This window comes from Betta splendens, chromosome 4 (assembly GCF_900634795.4).
Source record: "Betta splendens chromosome 4, fBetSpl5.4, whole genome shotgun sequence".
Classification (NCBI taxonomy): domain Eukaryota; kingdom Metazoa; phylum Chordata; class Actinopteri; order Anabantiformes; family Osphronemidae; genus Betta; species Betta splendens.
In genome coordinates this window covers 28,225,369-28,250,225 of record NC_040884.2, presented here as the reverse complement: position 1 = coordinate 28,250,225, position 24,857 = coordinate 28,225,369, and the positions used below count along the sequence as shown (strand labels likewise).

Here is a 24,857-nt window from a genome sequence, read left to right as displayed (position 1 = left end):
GGGAGTGTACTTGGACAATAAACTGGACTGGAAAAAGAGCTGTAAACAAGAAGGCTCAGAGCAGGATGTACTTCCTGGGCCTCCTGAATGTCTGCAGCACCATGCTGAGGATGTTCTATGGGTCTGTGGTGGCGGTGTTGTGTTATACGCTGTGGTCTGCTGGGGCAGAAGCATGAATGTAGCAGACAGTAACAGACTAGACAAACTGATCAGGAGGGCTGGTTCTGTTCTGGGGGTGGAGCTGGACCCCCTACATGCTGTAGCTGAGAGGAGGATGCTGGTCCAACTCCTCTCTATCCTAGACAACACCTCCACCCCCTACACAGGGTGCTGGTTGGACAGAGGAGCACCTTCAGCCTGAGGCTGATCAGTATTAGGTGCTCCACAGAACGCCACCGGAGTTCCTTTCTACTGGTGGCCATCGGTCTGTAACTCCTCCTCCCTCTGTAATGGTTGATCCATACAATAACATGTATAATAAAACTTTAGCTAGTAATTAGATGTAATTAGACAATAGTAATTAGACTTTATGTGAGTGTGTGTTGATGTGTTAGCATTCTTATTTTTAATCTCCCTACCTTCTTGTGTGTGCCTCCAACTGTGACAGCGATCAAAGTGTGCAATATAATTTCCTTCCGGGAATTGAAGTAACAGTAGTACTTACAGCTAAGTTTAGAAAGCCTGTTTATCAGCTCAGGTGTCCCACTACAAGGTTAGTAAAGCTGTAGTTTAACATTGTTCAGCTAAAGGGTGAGGCAGACTTTGGTGCATGAACAATGCCACTTGTGAAATCCAGGCTGATTGGAGGAGCTTGGCCGCTACACCCAGCCAACGAGCAGAGGAGAGAACCCTAGCAGCCAGGTAGCCCACACACCTTCAGTTTCACACATATGTGTGTGTGTGGGGGGGACCCACATTCAAGGCTGACTGCGAAGCAACTAGTAGTTTAGTGTTCCAACATCCACAAATGGCAACTGCTATCACAACTTGAGATTCATGAGATACAACACGAATGCTACGGCAAGGGGGAGACAGGACACCAGGTCAGAGGGGAAGTTTCACCATCTCCCCAACTGGAAATTGGGTACGAAGCCCCAATGAGCACAGAGGCAGAGCGAGGCAGCGACTGACCTGAAAGATAAGATCATGGCGAGATTGAACAGGCAACCCCGAAACCAACTACAACGGCTAAGTGAAGTACCTGTCACGGAACGGCAGATACAGGACCCACATGCACAGCACAGAGACCACAGGCAGGTGGTAGAGTTAAACAGTTTAATTCAGAATTCGGTATCACAGACGGTCTGGGTCATACACAGTAAATCGCGGGGCTTCGGTACCGGTGGGGCAGGCTGGGTCAGATCCGAGGACAGGCAGAGCTTCGATAACATGAGGACACAGGTTACAGTACTGTTCGGGAGCAGGCTGTCTCGTAGTCAGGCGGTCAGGTTCGGCGTTCTGGAAATCCTCAGGCAACAGTACGGGTTAGGAGCAGGCGAGAGTCAGGAGTCAGAAAACACAAACGGGATCAAAAACATGCAGGCAGGATAACTAGGTGCTGGAACGTGAAGACTAGAATACATACAACGATCTGGCAAGGTGTTCTGGGACTGATGGTGCTTAAGTATACTGTGGGTGATTACTAATACGGAGCAGGTGTGACTAATGAGGACCGGAAGTAAAGCTGGAACCAAAACAGAAACCGGGAGACTACCAAAATAAAGACAGGAAGTGGAAACTGGAACCCAAAACATGATGATAAGACAGAACAACAAAGTGCCTTCAAAATAAAACTAAAAACAGAGCCAGAACCTGACAGTACCATCGGAAAGTCTCATGGAAGATGTGAATGCAGCATTGAGAGCGATCCCTACCACAACAATCACAGAAACCAATGAGCTGATATACGCTTCAGCATCAGTGATCCTAGAGATGCTTGGGTATAAGAGCAACCATGGGAGCCATGAGAAACAATACCCACCATGGAAACGAAGGTTGGAGGCAAAAATCAAGGCAGTTCGGAGGGAAGTGAGCCAAATGACAGAGGCCCAGAGAGGTGCAATGCAAAGACGGATGCCCAAGAGGTACAGCCAGATGCCCATACCTGAAGCACTCGAAACTGCCAAACAAAGGCTACAAGCCCTGGCCAGCCGCCTAAAAAGATACACCAGAGACAACGAAGCCAGACGAATCAACCGGCTGTTCGCAACACAACCTGCGAAAGTATACTCTCAATGGCAGGGTATTAACAGCAGAGCAGACCCACCAAGGCTGGAAACTGAACAGTACTGGAAGGGTATATGGGAGAGGGAGGCATCACACAACAGCGATGCACAGTGGCTGGTGGATCTGAGGGAAGACCACAGCAACCTCCCTGAACAGAATCCAGTGACTATCACAGTGGCAGACATCCAACAAAGAGTCTCAGGTATGAAAAACTGGACAGCACCTGGCCCTAACATGATCTAGGGAGCTTGAGGGTTCTGCGCAGTATCCTTGCTGTTCCTAGGACTGCACTTTTCTGGACTGAGATGTCGGATGTTTTTCCAGGGATCTGTTGTAGCCACTCCTCCAGTTTGGGGGTCACTGCCCCTAGTGCTCCAATCACCACAGGAACCACTGTGGCCTTCACCTTCCAAGCCTTCTCCAGTTCTTCTCTGAACGCTTGGTATTTTTCTAGTTTCTCATGTTCCTTTTTCCTGATGTTGCCATCGCTTGGTATTGCCACATCCACCACTACGAGTTTCCTCTGCTCTTTGTCCACCACCACAATGTCTGGTTGGTTCGCCATTACCATTCTGTCTGTCTGTATCTGGAAGTCAGGATCTTGGCTCGCTCGTTCTCTACCACCTTGGGAGGTGTTTCCCACTTTGACCTTGGTTTCCAGTCCATACTCTGCGCAGATGTTCCTGTATACTATGCCAGCCACTTGGTTATGGCGTTCCATGTATGCTTTCCCTGCCAGCATCTTACACCCTGCAGTTATGTGCTGGACCGTCTCAGGGGCCTCTTTGCACAGTCTACACCTTGGGTCTTGTCTGGTGTGGTAGATCTGGGCCTCTATGGCTCTGGTGCTCAGGGCCCGCTCCTGTGCAGCCAGGATGAGTGCCTCTGTGCTGTCCTTTAGCCCAGCCCTTTCAAGGCATTGGTAGGATTTGTTGAGATCAGCCACTTCAGTTATGTTCCGGTGGTACATCCCGTGTAAGGGCTTGTCCTCCCATGATGGTCCCTCTTCCAGCATCTCATCCTCTGTTCTCCACTGCCTGAGACATTCACTCAGAACGTCATCTGTCGGGGCCTTATCCTTGATGTACTTATGGATCTTGGATGTTTCATCCTGGATAGTGGCTCTCACGCTCACTAGTCCTCGGCCTCCTTCCTTGCGGCTAGCGTACAGTCTCAGGGTGCTGGATTTGGGGTGGAACCCTCCATGCATGGTGAGGAGCTTTCGTGTCTTAACATCTGTGGTCTGTATTTCTTCCTTTGGCCACCTTATTATTCCCGCAGGGTATCTGATCACTGGCAGGGCGTAGCTGTTTATTGCCTGGGATTTGTTCTTGCCATTGAGCTGGCTTCTTAGGACTTGCCTTACTCGTTGGAGGTATTTGGCTGTTGCCGCATTCCTTGTTGCCTGTTCAAGGTTGCCGTTTGCCTGTGGTATTCCAAGGTACTTGTAACTGTCCTCAATGTCTGCTATTGTTCCTTCTGGGAGTGAGACCCCTTCTGTGTGGATTACCTTGCCTCTCTTTGTCACCATCCTCCCACATTTCTCGAGCCCGAATGACATCCCGATGTCCGAGCTGTAGATCCTGGTGGTGTGGATCAGTGAGTCGATGTCTCGCTCACTCTTGGCGTACAGCTTGATGTCATCCATGTAGAGGAGGTGACTTATGGTGGCCCCGTTCCGGAGTCAGTATCCATAGCCAGTCTTGTTTATTATTTGGCTGAGGGGGTTCAGACCTATGCAGAACAGCAGTGGGGGCAGTGCATCTCCTTGGTATATGCCACATTTGATGGATACTTGGGCAAGTGGCTTCCCATTGGCTCCACAACCTCATCGAGTTTGCAATGAAGGCCCTTAGAGTTCTATTGATGTTGTACAGCTCCAAGCATTTAGTGATCCATGTGTGTGGCATTGAGTCATAGGCTTTCTTATAGTCGATCCAGGCTGTGCACAGGTTGGTGTGTCGCACTCTGCAGTCTTGGGCAACTGTTCTGTCAACCAGGAGTTGGTGTTTGGCTCCTCTGGTATCCTTACCAATGCCCTTCTGTGCTTCGCTCATGTATTGACTCATGTGCCCACTTATCATAGCTGCGATGATGCCTGACATGAGCTTCCATGTTGTGGAGAGGCAGGTTATTGGCCGGAGGTTGGATGGGACTGTACCCTTTGAGGGATCCTTCATTATCAGAATCGTTCGCCCTTCAGTTAGCCATTCAGGGTGAGTCCCATCCCTTAGCAGCTGGTTCATTTGTGCTGCCAGGCGCTCATGGATTGCAGTGAGCTTCTTTACCCAGTAGGCGTGGATCATGTTAGGGCCAGGTGCTGTCCAGTTTTTCATACCTGAGACTCTTTGTTGGATGTCTGCCACTGTGATAGTCACTGGATTCTGTTCAGGGAGGTTGCTGTCATCTTCCCTCAGATCCACCAGCCACTGTGCATCGTTGTTGTGTGATGCCTCCCTCTCCCATATACCCTTCCAGTACTGTTCAGTTTCCAGCCTTGGTGGGTCTGCTCTGCTGTTATTACCCTGCCATTGAGAGTACACTTTCGCAGGTTGTGTTGCGAACAGCCGGTGTCAGACTTGGGCAGGCGTCGGACCCACATGCACAGCACAGAGGCAAGGTGAAGGTTAATACAGAGTTTATTGTGGAAAGCAGAGTCAGACGGTCCAGGTCATACGCAAGGCTTGGCAATGAGATACAGCAGGGAGCAGGCAATCTCAAGTCCAGTAAGCAGTCAAGGTTCGGTACACAGGAGATCTCGGTGACGGTACAGGCAAGGGCTAAGCAAACTCACGGTCAGTTGTTCAGTCAAGGTTCTTTCTCTGGCGACGGTACAGACAAGGTGCAGGCAGGATACGGAGGTCAAGGCAATCAGGATCAATACACTAGAGACTATACACGAAACGCTGGAAAGAAGTATGTAACTTAACAATCTGGCGGCTTGAGTCTGTGAGACGTGGAGGTTATATACTGGTGAGTGATTACTAATTGCGGACAGGTGTGGATAATGAAAACCGGTGAGTGAACAACTGAGAACTGGAAGTCAACAAAATAAAACAGGACATGATGTGAAACATGACAGCCGGTTTATTTGTCTGGCTTCGTTGTCTCTGGTGTATCTCTTTAGGCGGCTGGCCAAGGCTTGTAGCCTTTGCTTGGCAGTTTCGAGTGCTTCAGGTATGGGCATCTGGCTGTACCTCTTGGGCATCGGTCTTTTCATTGCACCTCTCTGGGCCTCTGTCATTTATCTCACTTCCCTCCGAGCTGCCTTGATTTTTGCCTACAACCTTCGTTTCCATGGTGGGTATTTTTTCTCATGGCTCCCATGGTTGATCTTATAGCCAAGCACCTCTAGGATCACTGATGCTGAAGCGTATATCAGCTCATTGGTTTCTGTGATTGTTGTGGTAGGGATCGCTCTCAATGCTGCATTCACATCTTCCATGAGACTTTCCGATGGTTCTTCACTTAGCCGTTGTAGTGGGGTTCGGGGTTGCCTGTTCAATCTCGCCATGATCTTATCTTTCAGGTCAGTCGCTGCCTCACTCAGCGTATCTGTGCTCATTGGGGCTTCGTACCCAATTTCTGGTTGGGGAGATGGTGAAACCTCCCTTCTGACCTGGCGTCCCGGCTCCCCCTTGCCGTAGCATTTGTGTTGTATCTCGTCAATCTCAAGTTGTGATAGCAGTTGCCGTATGTGGATGTTGGAACACTGAGCTACTAGTTGCTTCGCTGTCAGTCTTGAATGTGGCTCCGCCCCCTATTAGCCGGACCAATGCTGGGGCAGGTACAGAGGAAACCAGGAAGCATTAGTTAAGTTGTAGTCTGTGAGCCCGAGGCAAAATTTTTATCTGAGATGTTTAAGAAGCTTTTTCCAGAGGAATACATGATAATTTATTTGTATGAAAAATATGGAGGAATCTGAATGTCCCTTCATTCTTACATACTACTGTACATGAGGTGGTTTTGGTCAACCCCTTTAAAAAAGGTTTTCCTTTATTGTCTCCTACTACAGTGACTTTATCTCTGATAAGAATTAAATCACTTAAGACTGTGACTCCACTCTCCACTTGCTCCACTCTGAGTTGTCACAATGTAGGGAGACTAAGCAACATGGCCATGTTACTAGAGAGTAGAGAGGCTGTGTCCAACGTGGGATGTACACAGCCTTCTAATCAGCCCAGGTTTTCCCCCAATTTTATATTATATAAAATTATGATCTTATTATGATACTTAAGTATAACCATTGTATTCTCTAGCTTCACCTTTCAGACAATAATGTCACCAATGATCAGAGTGGGTTTCTCAGTGGGTGTGTCACTGAGTGTGGAGAATCTGTTTGAAATGTAAATCAGTTGGTGGTGAACCGTGGGCACCTGTCTAAAGCTACGTTTCATACAAGCCCAGTCACCCAGTCACGGCCCAGCTGATCGGGACCTGCCGAGGGACTTCTACATTAGCAGCTAAGCTAGGAGGCTTCACGCCGGAAAGAATTAAAAATCTGGGACTAACATTCAAACTGTGACATAGAACTGTGCAAGAAACTGATGAAAAGAGGCAAGTTAAAGGGAAGTTAAACAATGATGTACAGTAATAGCCCCCATTGTCGTAAGATGACAATTATTTTAATTATTCTGCCTTTTGCATATGTTTAACTTCATTTCAGCAAAGCTTAAGATACTTTATTCATTTTCAGCAGTTTCAAAACAATTCCCATAAGTAGCTTCAATTTGAAATTCAAAAGCTTAGCTTTTTATGCTAATATTTAGCTCTGCTTAAAAAACTGATAATTCTCTTTAAATACATTAATCTATGCTGTATTAGGCCCTGTTCCAACCAAATTTGGTTGGCTAGAGTTGGATAAGACTGGGTCTCTTTAGGATTCGATGGACATAAACATACAATGACTGACTATAGAAATGCGTAATAGCAAATTAAACGGAAGAGGTGGGCGACAGCACTATATAAATGTTTTTTAGGTGTATAAAACACAGCCTCAGTAAAAAACAAATAAACCTAACACAATAACCAATAACATTACTTTGTCCAAACCTAAAAATCTACAACAACTTAACTGAAAGATTCTAAGGAACGTAAGGATATGGCCAAAGCATACTAGCTAGTACAGGTGGTGAGTTATGAACAATGAACAATAAAGTCTAAGCTAATAGCTAGCTAAATAAACACTCTAGCTGAGTAAACATTCAAATATTGTCACTTATAGTCCATTTTACTTGCGTCCCAGTCCCATTCTCTGTTATTCCTACATTCTGGGAACTTACCCAATTGATCAGTGGCTTTCTAGCCCTCCCACAGAACTTTTCTCAAGTGATTTATCGGTTCACTACCTGGTCATGTTTTTTATTGCACCGAGGCCATAAAAAAGAAAAAACGCAATCAGCCATTCTTAGTGGCTGTCAATCATGTGTTGGTGTTTTTAGGTTTTTAGGCCAGCTTCTAACGAGTAAATAGACACCTTATTGGCCACAGTCAGTTGTTGCAAGGCAGATATATGGCCACACAGACACCTGGTTATATCTGCCAGATGTGGACAGGCTGGACGACGGTGGACAAGGACTGTTTAATTGTGCTATGTTTATATTTGGAGGTTTGGAGCTGCTGAGGTCTCTTTTTGCAGAAATATTCATTCTGAAATTACAGTACATTTTCTTAAATCTTCTTAAATGTACTTACATTTTCTTAAATGTACTTAATATTTAATACTTTCAGAAATGTTGCATCAGTAACACACAAATCTTTACACCTCATATCACATCTTACAAGTGACCCCTACATTATGACACCAAAAGCATTCAAATAGACCTTATAGTTGCAGAGTTATACCCATCTTTAAAATGGGCTAGTTTTGTCTGTGATGTCAGATGTTGTTGAGTTTTGTTATCTTTCAGTGTGTCAAGTGGAGGTGGAGGAGGGGGCGGATTCTGTCCTGTTGCCCTTTAGGACCCCAGGGAACCTGCCTGATGACGCTGAAGTGCAGTGGAAACGATATAGACCTGACTACATGGAGGTTCACAAATATAAGAACAGTTCAGACCAACTTGGAGGACAGGATCGCTTTTACAGAGACCGAACAGAGTTGAAGGAAAACCTACTGGAAACCGGAGACATTGGTCTGACTCTTAAGAATCCAACAGTTAGAGACACAGGAAGATACCAATGTGAAATCTGGTGCAGCAGCATCTGGAGATGCAAAACTGTGCAGCTCAATGTCAAAGGTTAAATGTTTATGTTTCCCTCTGATTGAGTTTTTTCCTATGGTGTATATATAAACAGCCAGAGACAGTGAGTGAGGTCAATTATGACTCAGACTCAAATAAAACACCAACAAGAACTGTTGGTTTGTCTATTGTTGTTGCTGAAAACATTATGCGATCAAATTTAAAACACATCAATTTTAGATTGATGACAGATTTAACTAAGAGATGAAAGGCCGAATGAAACAATAGTTTTAGAGGAAGAGGAGAAGAAAAAGAAAAAAGAGACTTTCATAAAAAGTAAAAATAATTTACTTTATTTTAAAAGAACTGCTTTACACTGATTTCAAAACTGCAGTTGGCCTGTCAGGGTGGCCTCGCGGTCCAAGGCGCCAGACTTATATTTCTGGTCTCCTGTTGGAGGCGTGGGTTTAAATACCACTCCTCACAGTACCTTTTGTTCATGTGTTTTGACCATGAGGTTTTGATATCTTTGCTTGTATCTCAGTCAATTTGAAAATAAGAAGCGATTTATACTCTTTTTCGGTTTCTGTCATATTCCCTATATAAAACCATGTGGACAGCAGTGGAGAAAATGTTTTTTGAAAAGCTTTGTAAGGTGGAATTACATAATTCGATAAACAGGGAGGTGCAGTAGATAGTATTTGAAGGTCATAAAGTATACATTCAAGACAGAAAGTGGGTTTAGGATTTTGAAGATAAAAACAAGCAAGCAAGAGGTTCCACTGAGATTTGAACTCAGATCCCTGGATTCAGAGTCCATAGTGCTAACCACTACACCATGGAACCAAAACATACAAGGTGCAGACAACTGTGCCATGCCTTCTGTACAATCACCACAGCATTTAATCTTATTTTTGTGGAAGTACTCGAAGACAGAGTGCTGTATGGCGGCAGAGTCAAGGCTTGACTCCTTCCTCAAAGCAAGGATCTGGCCTATTTTGGAAGTGCTGGTTTAAATCCTGAGATTGAATTTAATTCATTTCCTTGGACCATGAAGTATAGATGTGTGCTTGTATGAAGGTAAAATGCATGTTTTTCTGTTTGTGTCTAATTTCCTATCTGTGCAACACTGGACACAGAGTATTTTCTATAGCTTTGTAAGGCAGAATTGTATTATTTGGAAAACAGCGAGGTTCAGTAAGCAGTATTTGAAGGTCATAAAGCATACAGGCATGACACAAAGTGGGTTTATTTGTTTTTAACATAACAAACAGCAAAATAGAGGTTCCACCGAGATTTCGAGTCGGATCACTAGATTCAAAGTCAAGAGTGCTAACCAGTACACCATTGAACTAAGACCTATTCCTTGCAGGCACTTGTGCAATGTCTTTCTGTGAACGGACCACAAATTTGAAATTGTCACTGCAAACAAAACCAAAACATGATTTTACTTACTTTTAAAAGAACTACACACTGATTTCAAATTCCAGTTTGCCTGTCAGGGTGGCCCAGCTGTCCAAGGCGCCAGACTTAAGGCTGCTCCTCTTCTTCAAAATAGAGATTTCTGGTCTCCTGTTGGAGGCGTGGGTTCAAATCCCACCCCTGACAGTACCTTTAGTTCATGTGTTTTGACCATGAGGTTTTGATATCTTTGCTTGTATCTCAGTCAATTTGAAAATAAGAAGCGATTTATACTCTTTTTCGGTTTCTGTCATATTCCCTATATAAAACCATGTGGACAGCAGTGGAGAAAATGTTTTTTGAAAAGCTTTGTTAGGTGGAATTACAAAATTCGATAAACAGGGAGGTGCAGTAGATAGTATTTGAAGGTCATAAAGTATACATTCAAGACAGAAAGTGGGTTTAGGATTTTGAAGATAAAAACAAGCAAGCAAGAGGTTCTACTGAGATTTGAACTCAGACCCCTGGATTTAGAGTGCAGAGTGCTAACCATTACACCATGGAACCAAGACATAGAAAACATAGACAACTGTGCCATGCCTTCTATACAACCACCACAGAATCCACATGTTACTGCTGGCAAAAACAAACCATTGTTTAACCTCACTTTAATAGAAGTAGTAACAGACTGAGTGCTGTATGGAGGCAGACTCAAAGGCCCGGCTCTGTCTTCGAAACACTGATATCTGGTCTCTTGTTGAAGGTGTGGGTCCAAATCCTGAGATTAAATTTAATTCATCTATATAAAACCAAGTGGACAGCAATGGACATAATGTTTTTTGTACAGCTTTGTAAGGTGGAACTACAATATTCGATAAACAGGTAGGTTCCGTAGACAGTATTTGAAGGTCGTAAAGTATACAGGCAAGATAGAAAGTGGGTTTAGGATTTTGAAGATAAAAACAAGGATGGAAGAGGTTCCACTGAGATTTGAACTCAGATCATTGGATTCAGAGTCCTGAGTGATAACCATTACACCAATGAACCAAGACATGCAACACTCACACAACTGTGCCATGCCTTCTGTACAATTACCACAGCATTTAACCTCATTTTAGTGGAAGTACTCGAAGACAGAGTGCTGTATGGCGGCAGAGTCAAGGCCTGACTCCTTCCTCAAAGCAAGGATCTGGCCTATTTTTGGAAGTGCTGGTTTAAATTCTGAGATTAAATTTAATTCATTTCCTTGGACCATGAAGTATAGATGTGTGCTTGTATGAAGGTAAAATGCATGTTTTTCTGTTTGTGTCTAATTTCCTATCTGTGCAACACTGAACACAGAGTATTTTCTATAGCTTTGTAAGGCAGAATTGTATTATTTGGAAAACAGCGAGGTTCAGTAAGCAGTATTTGAAGGTCAAAAAGCAAACAGGCATGACACAAAGTGGGTTTATTTGTTTTTAACATAACAACCAGCAAAATAGAGGTTCCACCGAGATTTGGAGTCGGATCACTAGATTCAAAGTCAAGAGTGCTAACCAGTACACCATTAGACTAAGACCTATTCCTTGCAGGCACTTGTGCAATGTCTTTCTGTGAACAGGCCACAAATTTGAAATTGTTACTGCAAACAAAACCAAAACATAATTTAACTTCATTTTAAAAGAACTACACACTGATTTCAAATTGCAGTTTGTCTGTCAGGGTGGCTGAGCGGTCCAAGGCGCCAGACTTAAGGTTGCCCCCAATTTCAAAATAAAGATTTCTGGTCTCCTGTTGGAGACGTGGGTTCAAATCCCACCCCTGACAGTACCTTTAGTTCATGTGTTTTGACCATGAGGTTTCGATATCTTTGCTTGTATCTCAGTCAATTTGAAAATAAGAAGCGATTTATACTCTTTTTCTGTTTCTGTCCTATTCCCTATATAAAACCATGAGGACAGCAGTGGAGAAAATGTTTTTTGAAAAGCTTTGTAAGGTGGAATTACATAATTCGATAAACAGGGAGGTGCAGTAGACAGTATTTGAAGGTCATAAAGCATACATTCAAGACAAAAAGTGGGTTTAGGATTTTGAAGATAAAAACAAGCAAGCAAGAGGTTCCACTGAGACTTGAACTCAGATCACTGGATTCAGAGTCCAGAGTGCTAACCATTACACCATGGAACCAAAACATACAAAATGCAGACAACTGTGCCATGCCTTCTATACAGCCACCACAGAATCCACATGTTACTGCTGGCAAAATCAAACCATTGTTTAACCTCACTTTAGTAGAAGCAGTAACAGACTGAGTGCTGTATGGAGGCAGACTCAAAGGCCCGGCTTCGTCTTCGAAACACTGATATCTGGTCTCTTGTTGGAGGTGTGGGTCCAAATCCTGAGATTAAATTTAATTCATTTCTGTTTGTCCAATTCCCTATATAAAACCAAGAGAACAGCAATGGACATAATGTTTTTTGTACAGCTTTGTAAGGTAGAACTACAATATTCGATAAACAGGTAGGTTCCGTAGACAGTATTTGAAGGTCGTAAAGTATACAGGCAAGATAGAAAGTGGGTTTAGGATTTTGAAGAGAAAAAGAAGGATGGAAGAACTTCCACTGAGATTTGAACTCAGATCATTGGATTCAGATTCCTGAGTGGTAACCATTACACCAATGAACCAAGACATGCAACACTCACACAACTGTGCCATGCCTTCTGTACAATTATCACAGCATTTAACCTCATTTTAGTGGAAGTACTCGAAGACAGAGTGCTGTATGGCGGCAGAGTCAAGGCCTGACTCCTTCCTCAAAGCAAGGATCTGGCCTATTTTTGGAAGTGCTGGTTTAAATTCTGAGATTAAATTTAATTCATTTCCTTGGACCATGAAGTATAGATGTGTGCTTGTATGAAGGTAAAATGCATGTTTTTCTGTTTGTGTCTAATTTCCTATCTGTGCAACACTGAACACAGAGTATTTTCTATAGCTTTGTAAGGCAGAATTGTATTTTTTGGAAAACAGCGAGGTTCAGTAAGCAGTATTTAAAGGTCATAAAGCATACAGGCATGACACAAAGTGGGTTTATTTGTTTTTAACATAACAAACAGCAAAATAGAGGTTCCACCGAGATTTGGAGTCGGATCACTAGATTCAAAGTCAAGAGTGCTAACCAGTACACCATTGAACTAAGACCTATTCGTTGCAGGCACTTGTGCAATGTCTTTCTGTGAACGGACCACAAATTTGAAATTGTTACTGCAAACAAAACCAAAACATAATTTAACTTCATTTTAAAAGAACTACACACTGATTTCAAATTGTAGTTTGCCTGTCAGGGTGGCCGAGCGGTCCAAGGCGCCAGACTTAATTTGCCCCCTTCTTCGAAATAAAGATTTCTGGTCTCCTGTTGGAGGTGTGGGTTCAAATCCCACCCCTGACCAAACCTTTAGTTCATGTGTTTTGACCATGAGGTTTTGATATCTTTGCTTGTATCTCAGTCAATTTGAAAATAAGAAGCAATTTATACTCTTTTTCTGTTTCTGTCCTATTCCCTATATAAAACCATGAGGACAGCAGTGGAGAAAATGTTTTTTGAAAAGCTTTGTAAGGTGGAATTACATAATTCGATAAACAGGGAGGTGCAGTAGGCAGTATTTGAAGGTCATAAAGCATACATTCAAGACAAAAAGTGGGTTTAGGATTTTGAAGATAAAAACAAGCAAGCAAGAGGTTCCACTGAGATTTGAACTCAGATCACTGGATTCAGAGTCCAGAGTGCTAACCATTACACCATGGAACCAAAACATACAAAATGCAGACAACTGTGCCATGCCTTCTATCCAACCACCACAGAATCCACATGTTACTGCTGGCAAAAACAAACCATTGTTTAACCTCACTTTAGTAGAAGTAGTAACAGACTGAGTGCTGTATGGAGGCAGACTCAAAGGCCCGGCTTCGTCTTCGAAACACTGATATCTGGTCTCTTGTTGGAGGTGTGGGTCCAAATCCTGAGATTAAATTTAATTCATTTCTGTTTGTCCAATTCCCTATATAAAACCAAGTGGACAGCAATGGACATAATGCTTTTGTACAGCATTGTAAAGTGGAACTACAATATTCGATAAACAGGTAGGTTCCGTAGACAGTATTTGAAGGTCGTAAAGTATACAGGCAAGATAGAAAGTGGGTTTAGGATTTTGAAGATAAAAACAAGGATGGAAGAGGTTCCACTGAGATTTGAACTCAGATCATTGGATTCAGATTCCTGAGTGCTAACCATTACACCAATGAACCAAGACATGCAACACTCACACAACTGTGCCATGCCTTCTGTACAATTATCACAGCATTTAACCTCATTTTAGTGGAAGTACTCGAAGACAGAGTGCTGTATGGCGGCAGAGTCAAGGCCTGACTCCTTCCTCAAAGCAAGGATCTGGCCTATTTTTGGAAGTGCTGGTTTAAATCCTGAAATTGAATTTAATTCATTTCCTTGGACCATGAAGTATAGATGTGTGCTTGTATGAAGGTAAAATGCATGTTTTTCTGTTTGTGTCTAATTTCCTATCTGTGCAACACTGGACACAGAGTATTTTCTATAGCTTTGTAAGGTAGAATTTTAGTTTTTGGAAAACAGCGAGGTTCAGTAAGCAGTATTTAAAGGTCATAAAGCATACAGGCATGACACAAAGTGGGTTTATTTGTTTTTAACATAACAAACAGCAAAATAGAGGTTCCACCGAGATTTGGAGTCGGATCACTAGATTCAAAGTCAAGAGTGCTAACCAGTGCACCATTGAACTAAGACCTATTCCTTGCAGGCACTTGTGCAATGTCTTTCTGTGAACTGACTACAAATTTGAAATTGTTACTGCAAACAAAACCAAAACATAGTTTAACTTCATTTTAAAAGAACTACACACTGATTTCAAATTGCAGTTTGCCTGTCAGGGTGGCCGAGCGGTCCAAGGCGCCAGACTTAAGGTTGCCCCCTTCTTCGAAATAAAGATTTCTGGTCTCCTGTTGGAGGCGTGGGTTCAAATCCCACCCCTGGGGGGACGCGATGCTGTGAGAGAACGCGAGACTCTGCGAGAACAGCACGAGAAATTCAACAAGGCGGCGCGACACCGGTAGTAAACAACAGCGCGACAAACTATCCGCCAATTTAAATAAATAACTACCTTATTTTTCGGAAAATAATCAACCACCCTACCATTCTGGATAACACCGAAGAAAGTTTCGAGTACATCGACGAGTGCTTCGAGCGTCTGGTAATGGGGAAAAAGGAGACGGCTCCAAACAAGCGTTCCCGTCCGTCTGACTCACCTGAGTCACCTGGAGCTAGCTCGGCGGACAAAAACATCACGGACATCCTGGAGTCCATCGAAAAAAAAATAACAAGTTTCGACGCACGTCTGGCGCTAGTGGAACTCCTCCACAAAGAGTTTATGGCCCTCCGCGACTCCCTGGAATTTAGCCAGCAGCAGGTGATTTCTCTCGCCACCGAGAACGAGGCCCTGAAAGGAACGGTGCAGTCCCTGACGGAGGATGTGGCTCAGCTAGCGGCCGAAAATAAAAAAATAAAAGAAGGTATCATCGATCTGCAGGCCCGCAGCATGAGGGACAACCTGGTGTTCTCGGGGATTCCAGAACAGGCGGAGGAAAACACGGAAACCACAATTAAAAACTTCATTAAACAACAGATGAAGATCCCAGCGGAAGTTGTCGACAAGATGGCGTTCCACCGTTCGCATAGACTAGGAGGAAGACGACCGGATGGCCAGCGTCCCCGACCCATCGTTGCCAAGTTTCATGACTTTAAGCAGAAGGAACTGGTTAAGAGCCGGGGCAGACAGCTGAAGGGAACCGACTACAGCGTCAACGACCAGTTCCCCAAGGAGATCCTCGACCGCCGCCGCCGACTGTTCCCCATCCGTAAGAGGTTCATGGCAGAAGGCTGCAGGGCTGTCATCAGCGTCGACAAACTGTACGTCAACGGAGAGCTCTACCGGGACCGGGAAGCAACTCCGTGGCTCTACTAGCAGGTGGTATGTAAAAACAATGGTTTAATGTATAAGGTTTGTTAAAAAAAAAACAATAGATGTAATGCAACTATGTGTTATAACTTTACATCCAGTATTCAAACTCGTTCTCTCGCAGATGTTTCATATAAATGTTTATTGTCATTCTAATGTCACTCACTCACTCACTTTGCAAAGCGCTCACCATACGTAATCACCCACTTTCCTTTCACTTTAATTTTCCTTCCCTTTACTCTTTTTCCTTCACCTACTTTCACTCCACACTGTGTACATCCTTCTTTCCTCGATTCTTCTCCCACGTAGTCAGCCAGCTATGTAGCCCTCCAGCAGCCACACACAAACATCTACTGCACAGGGGAATCACGTGCACATACATAGATAACACACAACTCAGAATACACAGGTACTTAGACTTTAGGTGTGTGGCTAACCTTGTCACACTACATACACACAAGACTAGTGATCCACAGCAGTCAGGTAAGATATGACACCACTGAAGATTGTCACTTGGAATGTACGTGGAATCAATAAGAAGGAGAAACGATTTAAAATATTTAACCATTTGAAAACCCTACAAGCAGACATTGTTTTACTACAGGAAACTCATATTCCAAAAATTATAAATTACACTCTGGCATCAGCAGAGTTCCCACATGCTTACTTAGCCGGTTACAATTCTAAACAAAGAGGGGTCGCCATCCTGATAAATAAAAAGATTAACTTTACGCATAACGATACCATTGTAGATCCAGAAGGGAGATATATAATCATTAATATCTTGATAGGAAACATTGAATATTGCATAGCTAATGTGTATGGCCCTAATGCTGACGACCCCTCTTTCTTTCACAGCTTCTTCACACCACTGTCTGCTCACTCTGGTTCCAAACTTATAGTAGGAGGGGACTTTAATTTAGTATTTAACCCAGAGTTGGACAGGCTAAGCAAAGCTGTGAGCAACAGGAACTGGCAATCAGTACAGACCTTAAAACAGTACATGGATGACTTTGGTCTCTGTGACACATGGCGTTCTCTTCATCCTACATCCAGGGAATATACCTTTTTCTCGCCAGTTCACCACTCTCACTCCCGTATAGATTATATTTTAGTAAATAACTCAGTCTTACAAGATGTCTCTGACACCAATATTCACTCTATCACAATCAGTGATCATGCACCAATATCCATTTCGATGATTAAGACAGCCACACCATCAACCAGGAATTGGAGGTTTAATACATCATTACTCAATGATCAAGACTTCATCAGTTATGTCAGGAGAGAATGGAAAACCTTTATAGAAATCAACGATACACCGGAAATCTCACCCTGTGTTCTTTGGGAGACTGGGAAGGCAGTTATGCGCGGTAGAATTATTTCATATTCATCACACAAGAAAAAAAAGGACATGTTACTTGAATTAGAATTAGAGCAAAAAATTAAAACTCTAGAGATTAAATATGCAGCCTCTCCAACCAATGATGTCCTAGAAGACCTAAAGAATCTAAAGCTGAAATTAAATAATATAATTGATTGCAAAACTCAGTTTCAGATAGACCAATTACGCTGGGAGAATTTTGACCATGCTAATAAATGTGGTAAATTTCTAGCTAACCAATTAAAAAATAATAAAGAGAAACAAATCATCCATTCAATAACTAATAAGGAAGGCAACATTACTCGTGATCCCCATGAAATAAATGATACCTTTAAAAACTTTTACCAAGAGTTATATACGTCCCAAATAGATCCACCCACCTCAGCCATAGAGGCGTTTCTGAATAAACTAGAACTGCCAAAGCTAAATGAAGAACAATCTACAACTCTAGACTCATTGTTATCTTTGGCAGAACTACATGAAGCTCTGCAGGAGATGCCCAATAAAAAAGCTCCAGGACCAGATGGATTCCCAACTGAATTATATAAAGAGTTCTGGTCCATGCTGGCACCCAGCTTTTACAAAATGTTAGCTGAAATTAAACAACAACATTCATTACCCACAAATATGAATTCTGCCTTCATAAGCCTGCTCCAAAAACCAGGGAAAGACCCTACACTCCCATCGAGTTATAGACCAATTTCACTAATAAATGTAGATCTAAAAATAGTGTGTAAAGCACTTGCTAGAAGACTAGAAAAAATCACTCCATATATAATTCACTCTGATCAAACAGGCTTCATTAAAGGTAGACAGTCAACAAACAATATGAACAGACTAATTAATTTAATTGATTATGTCACCATCCATAAACTAGAGACAGCCATCGTCTCCTTAGATGCAGAAAAAGCTTTCGATAGAGTAAACTGGAAATTTCTTTTAGCCACTCTGCACAAATTCGGCATTGGGGAAACATTCATAGACTGGATCCAAATATTATACAACTCAGCAAACGCTGCAGTCAGAACAAACAACCAGATCTCACCAAGGTTTAATCTGCATAGAGGGACAAGACAGGGCTGCCCACTGTCCCCATCACTATTTGCAATATTTATTGAACCTCTAGCCGCAGCAATAAGACAGCACGAAGGAATTACTGGAATATCGACCAAATCAGTAAATCATAAAATAAGTTTATATGCTGACGATGTGTTACTGTTTCTCCTTGAGCCACAGACGTCTCTTCCTACAACTATCAGCCTCATAGATGAATTCTCAGGACTTTCAGAGTACTCTATTAACTGGACCAAATCTATAGTGCTACCACTTAACCTTAAGGTGACTAACATCTCCTCTACCACACTCCATTCAGGAAACATTAAATACTTGGGCATTGAATTGTCGTCTAGGCTATCAGAGCTTATTGATCTAAACTACAATCCACTATTAAAACAAATAGAAGCCAACCTCAAAAGATGGCAGTCCTTACCCATTTCACTTATGGGAAGAATTGCCACCATAAAAATGATGATCCTGCCAAAAATTAATTACATATTTTCAATGATTCCAACTCAGCCAGCCCAGGCGTGGTTTAAGACATTAGACTCCTACATCTCACAGTTTTTGTGGAAAACCAAGCCACCACGAATTAGTTTAAAAACTCTTCAAAAATCCAGACGCTGCGGCGGCCTAGAACTACCTAACTTCCACCACTATTTTCTTGCCAATAGACTGAACCATGTCCACAAATGGATAAAACCCATGCCAGCAGACTCCTCCTGGATAGACATTGAACAAACATTTTGTGGAAATATTAAAGTTGCAGATCTGCCCTTTATCAGCACCAAAATCAAACATCATAGTTGTTACCAGAACATTAGCATAAAAGCATCTCTGCAAGCCTGGTGGGAGTTTCTTAAAATTAATGGGTCTTCGCTTACTCTTTGCCAAAACACACCTCTCTGGAACAATCCAGACATCATACAAAACAAAAAGGCAATACACTTTCCAACTTGGCATATCAAAGGGATAACACATCTGAAACATGTTTTCACAAGAGACAAGTTTACCTCTTTTGAAGAACTAGTGTCTCACTATGAAATCACTAGTGCCAATTTCTTAGAATACCAACAACTAAAGTCAATACTTAATGCAAAAAGTAAGAATACTGCCATCCACATGCAACCACCACCAGTAATAGAGCGATTTATTGATATATCAGGGAAAAGGACAGTATCCAAAATCTATATCTTAATTTCCAATGTAGACCAGACAGTGAGCCTTCCGATCTCTAAATGGGAAGCTGATCTCAATATCACCACTAATTACACGTTCTGGAATAACATATGTTCTAATTCATTCAGAATGACAAAAAATACAAATTTACAACTAATACAATACAAAATTCTTCATAGAACTCACTATACAGGACAAAGGATGTTCCAAATGGGTCTCACAAACTCAAATATTTGCCCTCACTGTACAGATAACACAGCAGATAGATTCCTACATGCATTCTGGTCATGCTCACCTGTGCAGCAATTTTGGCAAAGAGTATGTGAACACCTGTCAACCCAGTTAAGCTGTCCAATCCCAGCAGCCCCTGCACTTTGTCTTCTAGGAGATCTAAGTGGGCTTGATCTAGAGACAAACTCATCACACACACTTCTTTCTGCCCTCTGTGTCGCAAAGAAAATCATCCTCATGAACTGGAAAACTAAAAAAAAATTAAGCATTACTCAATACCTGAACAGCTTGTTAGATTATACCACCTTAGACACATTGTCTGCTTCATCAAATCAATGACCAAAACTATACTCTGATTGATTCCATTTCCAGGTAAGGATGCGTGGGGCTCGGGTGCTGCGTCATGTCTGGCACAGTGGTGGGGGGGTGACTGGTGGTTGGTGGTGCCTGCCTGCCTAAAGAACCGGGACAACGGGTTGGTGGACTCAGGGCTGGCCGCAGGGGTCCCCTGCGGCGGGGGTGTGGTGGCTGCTGGGACCGGCGGCCCTGTGCCGGGGTGGGACCATTTTGAGGGTTGGCGTGTGCCTGTCTCCGGAGAGCCGGAGGCGGGCCTCCCTGCCGGTGTGCGGGGGCGGACCTGGGGGTGGAGACCTGGGTAACCTGCGTCCGGGGGACTCCCTCTGGGGGTGCCTGCCCGTGCCCGGAGGGGTGTCTCTCCCCTGGGGCGCTGCCCCTGCTCGGGTGGGGCGCTGCCTGCCCTAGCGGTCCGACGCCCTCTGGTAACTGCTCGGGCCTGTTGCAGGGGGGGTTGGCGGACTACTCAGGCTAGAACCTTCATTGGGCCCTGGGCGGAAGCTGGCCCTCAATGCACAACCGCAGAGTATGTGTGTGGGTTTGAGTGTCACACTACACGGGGCGAGCATGGGCATACTTGAGCGAGAGAATGGGTAAGTGTGAAAGAAGGGTGAGGATGGCTCTGGCTGTGCTGCGTGTGGCGCCTGGGCAGTAGTACTGCGGTCCCTGGGTCTCGGCTGTCCCTTCGTGGCTGGGGGTTGTGGGGGGTGGTGGGATAGGTAGCAGAGCCAGTCGGGAACCTGGCTCTGCGGACCCTGGAGCTCTGCTTCCCAACTACATTTCTCCGCATTCATCCACTTAGGTCTGCAAGGGGCGTCCTGCTGATGGAGGGACCAGGGCTACTGGGAAGTGGTTCCGTCCCTTCCAAGTGGGATGCTCTGCAGTTTTAATTGCATTAGTCATACACACTTGTCCAGGAATCTGGAGGCTCCTTCCGGGGGGGCCAGTAGACTTCCCATTGATGGCTCTGTCTGCTGGACCCCCCGGAGAATTGGGTATCTCCCAAAGTTCCTCATACTTAGCTACATACACATACATTTAGGGCCGGGGGTGGGCTCTTTCACTGGGGCCTGGGGCTGAGGCCAGTTGTGGCCTCGGCCACTGGCCCTGATGGAGAGATCACCACCCAGTTTTAACTGCAAAAAGACATTTAGGGCGCGGGGGGGCACTGTCCGGGGGACACACCGTCAGCCAGCGGTTGTGCTCCTGGAGGTGTCACCCACCTTCAGTGCACTTTAGTTCCACACACTCACGTCCAAGCTGGGTTGCAGGGTTCTGGGGTGCCTTTTTCTGCTGCCCTCTGCCTCCTCCGGGTTGGGGGGGTTGGTCGGGGCTCGGGAGGAGCTGCGGTCCCTGCCTGGGGCCACATGGACGGCAGGCCGGAGACCTACCCTCCCCACGAATGTGATCAAGCGAATGGTGTGGGTGGGAGAATGTATCTGAGAGTGCATTGGTTCACGTATGATTGACTAGTTTGTTGTGAGAGAGTCTATGGTGTGTGTGTGTGTTGATGTGATGATGTGTGTTGCACATGTGGGTGGGTGTATGCATCTGTGTTTGTGTGAGTTGGTATGCGTGTGGTGCGGTTGAAGTGTGGGGGGTCCGGTTATTCGCCCGGGGTACGATGATCGTCTGCCTGGGTGGTCTCTTTTCTGCTGACCCCACCAATTGCTGGCCTTGTGCTGCAGGCCGCTGTAGCGCCAGGGGATGAGGTCGGGCCGATGGGGTAGGCCCCGCTCCGCCCATGTGGGGGTGGTGGACTGGGGGCGGGCCCCACTCTGGGCGCAGGGGCATCTTCTGGCGGGCTCCCTACGGACCGTGGGTCCTCGGGCTCTACTCTTTCGGGCCGACCCTTCCGCCGGGGGGAGTGTTTGCCCCTGGTTCTCATGGGGCGGACAGCGTTGACCCCCGGTGGCCCACTCTGGCCTCGGGTGCTGTCTCTGTGGCTGCTGCAGCTCTGCCTGGGGGGCTCTGTGTGGGCGGCTTGGGTCGCAACACCTGCCCTCCTGGAACTGAAGGTGTGTGTGCTCCCTGGCTGCTAGGATTCCTTCCTCTGCTTGCTGGATGGGCGTAGTGGCGGAGCCCCTCACATCACCCTGGCTTCCACAAGTGGCATTGTTCATGCACCAACGTCTGCCTCACCCTTTGGGTGAATAATGTTAAGCTACAGCCTTACTAACCTTGTAGTGGGACACTTTCCAAATCCAACTGTAAGTATTATTGATACTTATCACTACCAACATGAATAATGTGTGAATATGGAATTTGTGGTGTTGTATGTCATGACTTTTATTAAGTAGTATGGGATATGTATAATAATGCACATATGTATGTATATTGTATGTATACGTTTGTATTAGTATGTGCACATACCTTAGCACTATTATTGGTATTAGTATTAATCTCCAAGGTAAACCACAGCACAAAAATTGTTTAGTTATGAATGTGTTAGCCTAAGGTACATCCATGCTTCTTATTTATTTTATTTATTTTATTTTTTTTTGCTCCGATTGTTTACTTAACAGATTTGCTTGGTTTCAGCAGCTGGTTGCACCCCTTACCCCCCCTCCCCCCCACCCTCCCGCATACACACCCTAAAGCAGATCCCTAACCTGTCCACCAACACAGCAACATCACACACATTTTGGATTAGCTAAATAAACCATTAAATAAACCATAAATCAGGAAGAGTATATATATTCTATATATACTCTTCTTGTTAAAGCAAAGCTGTCCATCACAATATGGCATTCAGCGTAATATATGCTGCTTGCTTAACTGCTGGACAGAACAAAAAAAAAAAAAAAAAAAAAAAAAACAAAAAAAAAAAAAAAAAAAAAGAACTACACACTGATTTCAAATTGCGGTTTGCCTGTCAGGGTGGCCGAGCGGTCCAAGGCGCCAGACTTAAGGTTGCCCCCTTCTTCGAAATAAAGATTTCTGGTCTCCTGTTGGAGGCGTGGGTTCAAATCCCACCCCTGACCAAACCTTTAGTTCATGTGTTTTGACCATGAGGTTTCGATATCTTTGCTTGTATCTCAGTCAATTTGAAAATAAGAAGCGATTTATACTCTTTTTCTGTTTCTGTCCTATTCCCTATATAAAACCATGTGGACAGCAGTGGAGAAAATGTTTTTTGAAAAGCTTTGTAAGGTGGAATTACATAATTCGATAAACAGGGAGGTGCAGTAGACAGTATTTGAAGGTCATAAAGCATACATTCAAGACAAAAAGTGGGTTTAGGATTTTGAAGATAAAAACAAGCAAGCAAGAGGTTCCACTGAGATTTGAACTCAGATCACTGGATTCAGAGTCCAGAGTGCTAACCATTACACCATGGAACCAAGACATGTAAAATACACACAACTGTGCCATGCCTTCTATACAACCACCACAGAATCCACATGTTACTGCTGGCAAAAACAAACCATTGTTTAACCTCACTTTAGTAGAAGTAGTAACAGACTGAGTGCTGTATGGAGGCAGACTCAAAGGCCCGGCTCCGTCTTCGAAACACTGATATCTGGTCTCTTGTTGGAGGTGTGGGTCCAAATCCTGAGATTAAATTTAATTCATTTCTGTTTGTCCAATTCCCTATATAAAACCAAGTGGACAGCAATGGACATAATGCTTTTGTACAGCATTGTAAGGTGGAACTACAATATTCGATAAACAGGTAGGTTCCGTAGACAGTATTTGAAGGTCGTAAAGTATACAGGCAAGATAGAAAGTGGGTTTAGGATTTTGAAGATAAAAACAAGGATGGAAGAGGTTCCACTGAGATTTGAACTCAGATCATTGGATTCAGATTCCTGAGTGCTAACCATTACACCAATGAACCAAGACATGCAACACTCACACAACTGTGCCATGCCTTCTGTACAATTATCACAGCATTTAACCTCATTTTAGTGGAAGTACTCGAAGACAGAGTGCTGTATGGCGGCAGAGTCAAGGCCTGACTCCTTCCTCAAAGCAAGGATCTGGCCTATTTTTGGAAGTGCTGGTTTAAATTCTGAGATTAAATTTAATTCATTTCCTTGGACCATGAAGTATAGATGTGTGCTTGTATGAAGGTAAAATGCATGTTTTTCTGTTTGTGTCTAATTTCCTATCTGTGCAACACTGAACACAGAGTATTTTCTATAGCTTTGTAAGGCAGAATTGTATTTTTTGGAAAACAGCGAGGTTCAGTAAGCAGTATTTAAAGGTCATAAAGCATACAGGCATGACACAAAGTGGGTTTATTTGTTTTTAACATAACAAACAGCAAAATAGAGGTTCCACCGAGATTTGGAGTCGGATCACTAGATTCAAAGTCAAGAGTGCTAACCAGTACACCATTGAACTAAGACCTATTCCTTGCAGGCACTTGTGCAATGTCTTTCTGTGAACGGACCACAAATTTGAAATTGTTACTGCAAACAAAACCAAAACATAATTTAACTTCATTTTAAAAGAACTACACACTGATTTCAAATTGCAGTTTGCCTGTCAGGGTGGCCGAGCGGTCCAAGGCGCCAGACTTAAGGTTGCCCCCTTCTTCGAAATAAAGATTTCTGGTCTCCTGTTGGAGGCGTGGGTTCAAATCCCACCCCTGACCAAACCTTTAGTTCATGTGTTTTGACCATGAGGTTTTGATATCTTTGCTTGTATCTCAGTCAATTTGAAAATAAGAAGCGATTTATACTCTTTTTCTGTTTCTGTCCTATTCCCTATATAAAACCATGAGGACAGCAGTGGAGAAAATGTTTTTTGAAAAGCTTTGTAAGGTGGAATTACATAATTCGATAAACAGGGAGGTGCAGTAGGACAGTATT

The 24,857-nt window shown here is 43.9% G+C and overlaps 1 protein-coding gene and 10 non-coding genes across 11 annotated transcripts; 7 read left to right on the top strand and 4 right to left on the bottom strand.

Annotated features, from left to right (window-relative positions):
• Nucleotides 1-9,179: 9,179 nt before the first annotated feature.
• trnaq-cug (transfer RNA glutamine (anticodon CUG)) lies at nucleotides 9,180-9,251 on the bottom strand. Its single transcript has one exon. It is a non-coding gene; the product is annotated as a tRNA-Gln (tRNA).
• Nucleotides 9,252-9,902: 651 nt separating this feature from the next.
• On the top strand, nucleotides 9,903-10,013 carry trnal-uaa (transfer RNA leucine (anticodon UAA)). The gene is made up of 2 exons: nucleotides 9,903-9,940; nucleotides 9,968-10,013. It is a non-coding gene; the product is annotated as a tRNA-Leu (tRNA).
• A 1,492-nt stretch (nucleotides 10,014-11,505) lies between these two features.
• Nucleotides 11,506-11,615, top strand: trnal-uaa (transfer RNA leucine (anticodon UAA)). The gene is made up of 2 exons: nucleotides 11,506-11,543; nucleotides 11,570-11,615. It is a non-coding gene; the product is annotated as a tRNA-Leu (tRNA).
• Nucleotides 11,616-11,903: 288 nt separating this feature from the next.
• trnaq-cug (transfer RNA glutamine (anticodon CUG)) lies at nucleotides 11,904-11,975 on the bottom strand. Its single transcript has one exon. It is a non-coding gene; the product is annotated as a tRNA-Gln (tRNA).
• Nucleotides 11,976-13,125: 1,150 nt separating this feature from the next.
• On the top strand, nucleotides 13,126-13,234 carry trnal-uaa (transfer RNA leucine (anticodon UAA)). Its single transcript has 2 exons — nucleotides 13,126-13,163; nucleotides 13,189-13,234. It is a non-coding gene; the product is annotated as a tRNA-Leu (tRNA).
• A 288-nt stretch (nucleotides 13,235-13,522) lies between these two features.
• On the bottom strand, nucleotides 13,523-13,594 carry trnaq-cug (transfer RNA glutamine (anticodon CUG)). Its single transcript has one exon. It is a non-coding gene; the product is annotated as a tRNA-Gln (tRNA).
• Nucleotides 13,595-14,743: 1,149 nt separating this feature from the next.
• On the top strand, nucleotides 14,744-14,858 carry trnal-uaa (transfer RNA leucine (anticodon UAA)). The gene is made up of 2 exons: nucleotides 14,744-14,781; nucleotides 14,808-14,858. It is a non-coding gene; the product is annotated as a tRNA-Leu (tRNA).
• On the top strand, nucleotides 14,842-22,880 carry LOC129603985 (uncharacterized). Its single transcript, XM_055508161.1, has 2 exons — nucleotides 14,842-15,845; nucleotides 20,056-22,880. The coding sequence occupies exon 1, from the start codon at nucleotides 15,072-15,074 to the stop codon at nucleotides 15,837-15,839; it is 768 nt and encodes a 255-aa protein (XP_055364136.1). The 5' UTR covers nucleotides 14,842-15,071; the 3' UTR covers nucleotides 15,840-15,845; nucleotides 20,056-22,880.
• A 31-nt stretch (nucleotides 22,881-22,911) lies between these two features.
• Nucleotides 22,912-23,021, top strand: trnal-uaa (transfer RNA leucine (anticodon UAA)). The gene is made up of 2 exons: nucleotides 22,912-22,949; nucleotides 22,976-23,021. It is a non-coding gene; the product is annotated as a tRNA-Leu (tRNA).
• A 288-nt stretch (nucleotides 23,022-23,309) lies between these two features.
• On the bottom strand, nucleotides 23,310-23,381 carry trnaq-cug (transfer RNA glutamine (anticodon CUG)). The gene has a single exon. It is a non-coding gene; the product is annotated as a tRNA-Gln (tRNA).
• Nucleotides 23,382-24,530: 1,149 nt separating this feature from the next.
• On the top strand, nucleotides 24,531-24,640 carry trnal-uaa (transfer RNA leucine (anticodon UAA)). Its single transcript has 2 exons — nucleotides 24,531-24,568; nucleotides 24,595-24,640. It is a non-coding gene; the product is annotated as a tRNA-Leu (tRNA).
• The last annotated feature ends 217 nt before the right edge of the window (nucleotides 24,641-24,857 follow it).

Coding starts and splice junctions, on each gene's coding strand:
- LOC129603985 (XM_055508161.1), top strand. CDS start 15,072: ATGGGGAAAAAGGAGACGGCTCCAAACAAGCGTTCCCGTCCGTCTGAC.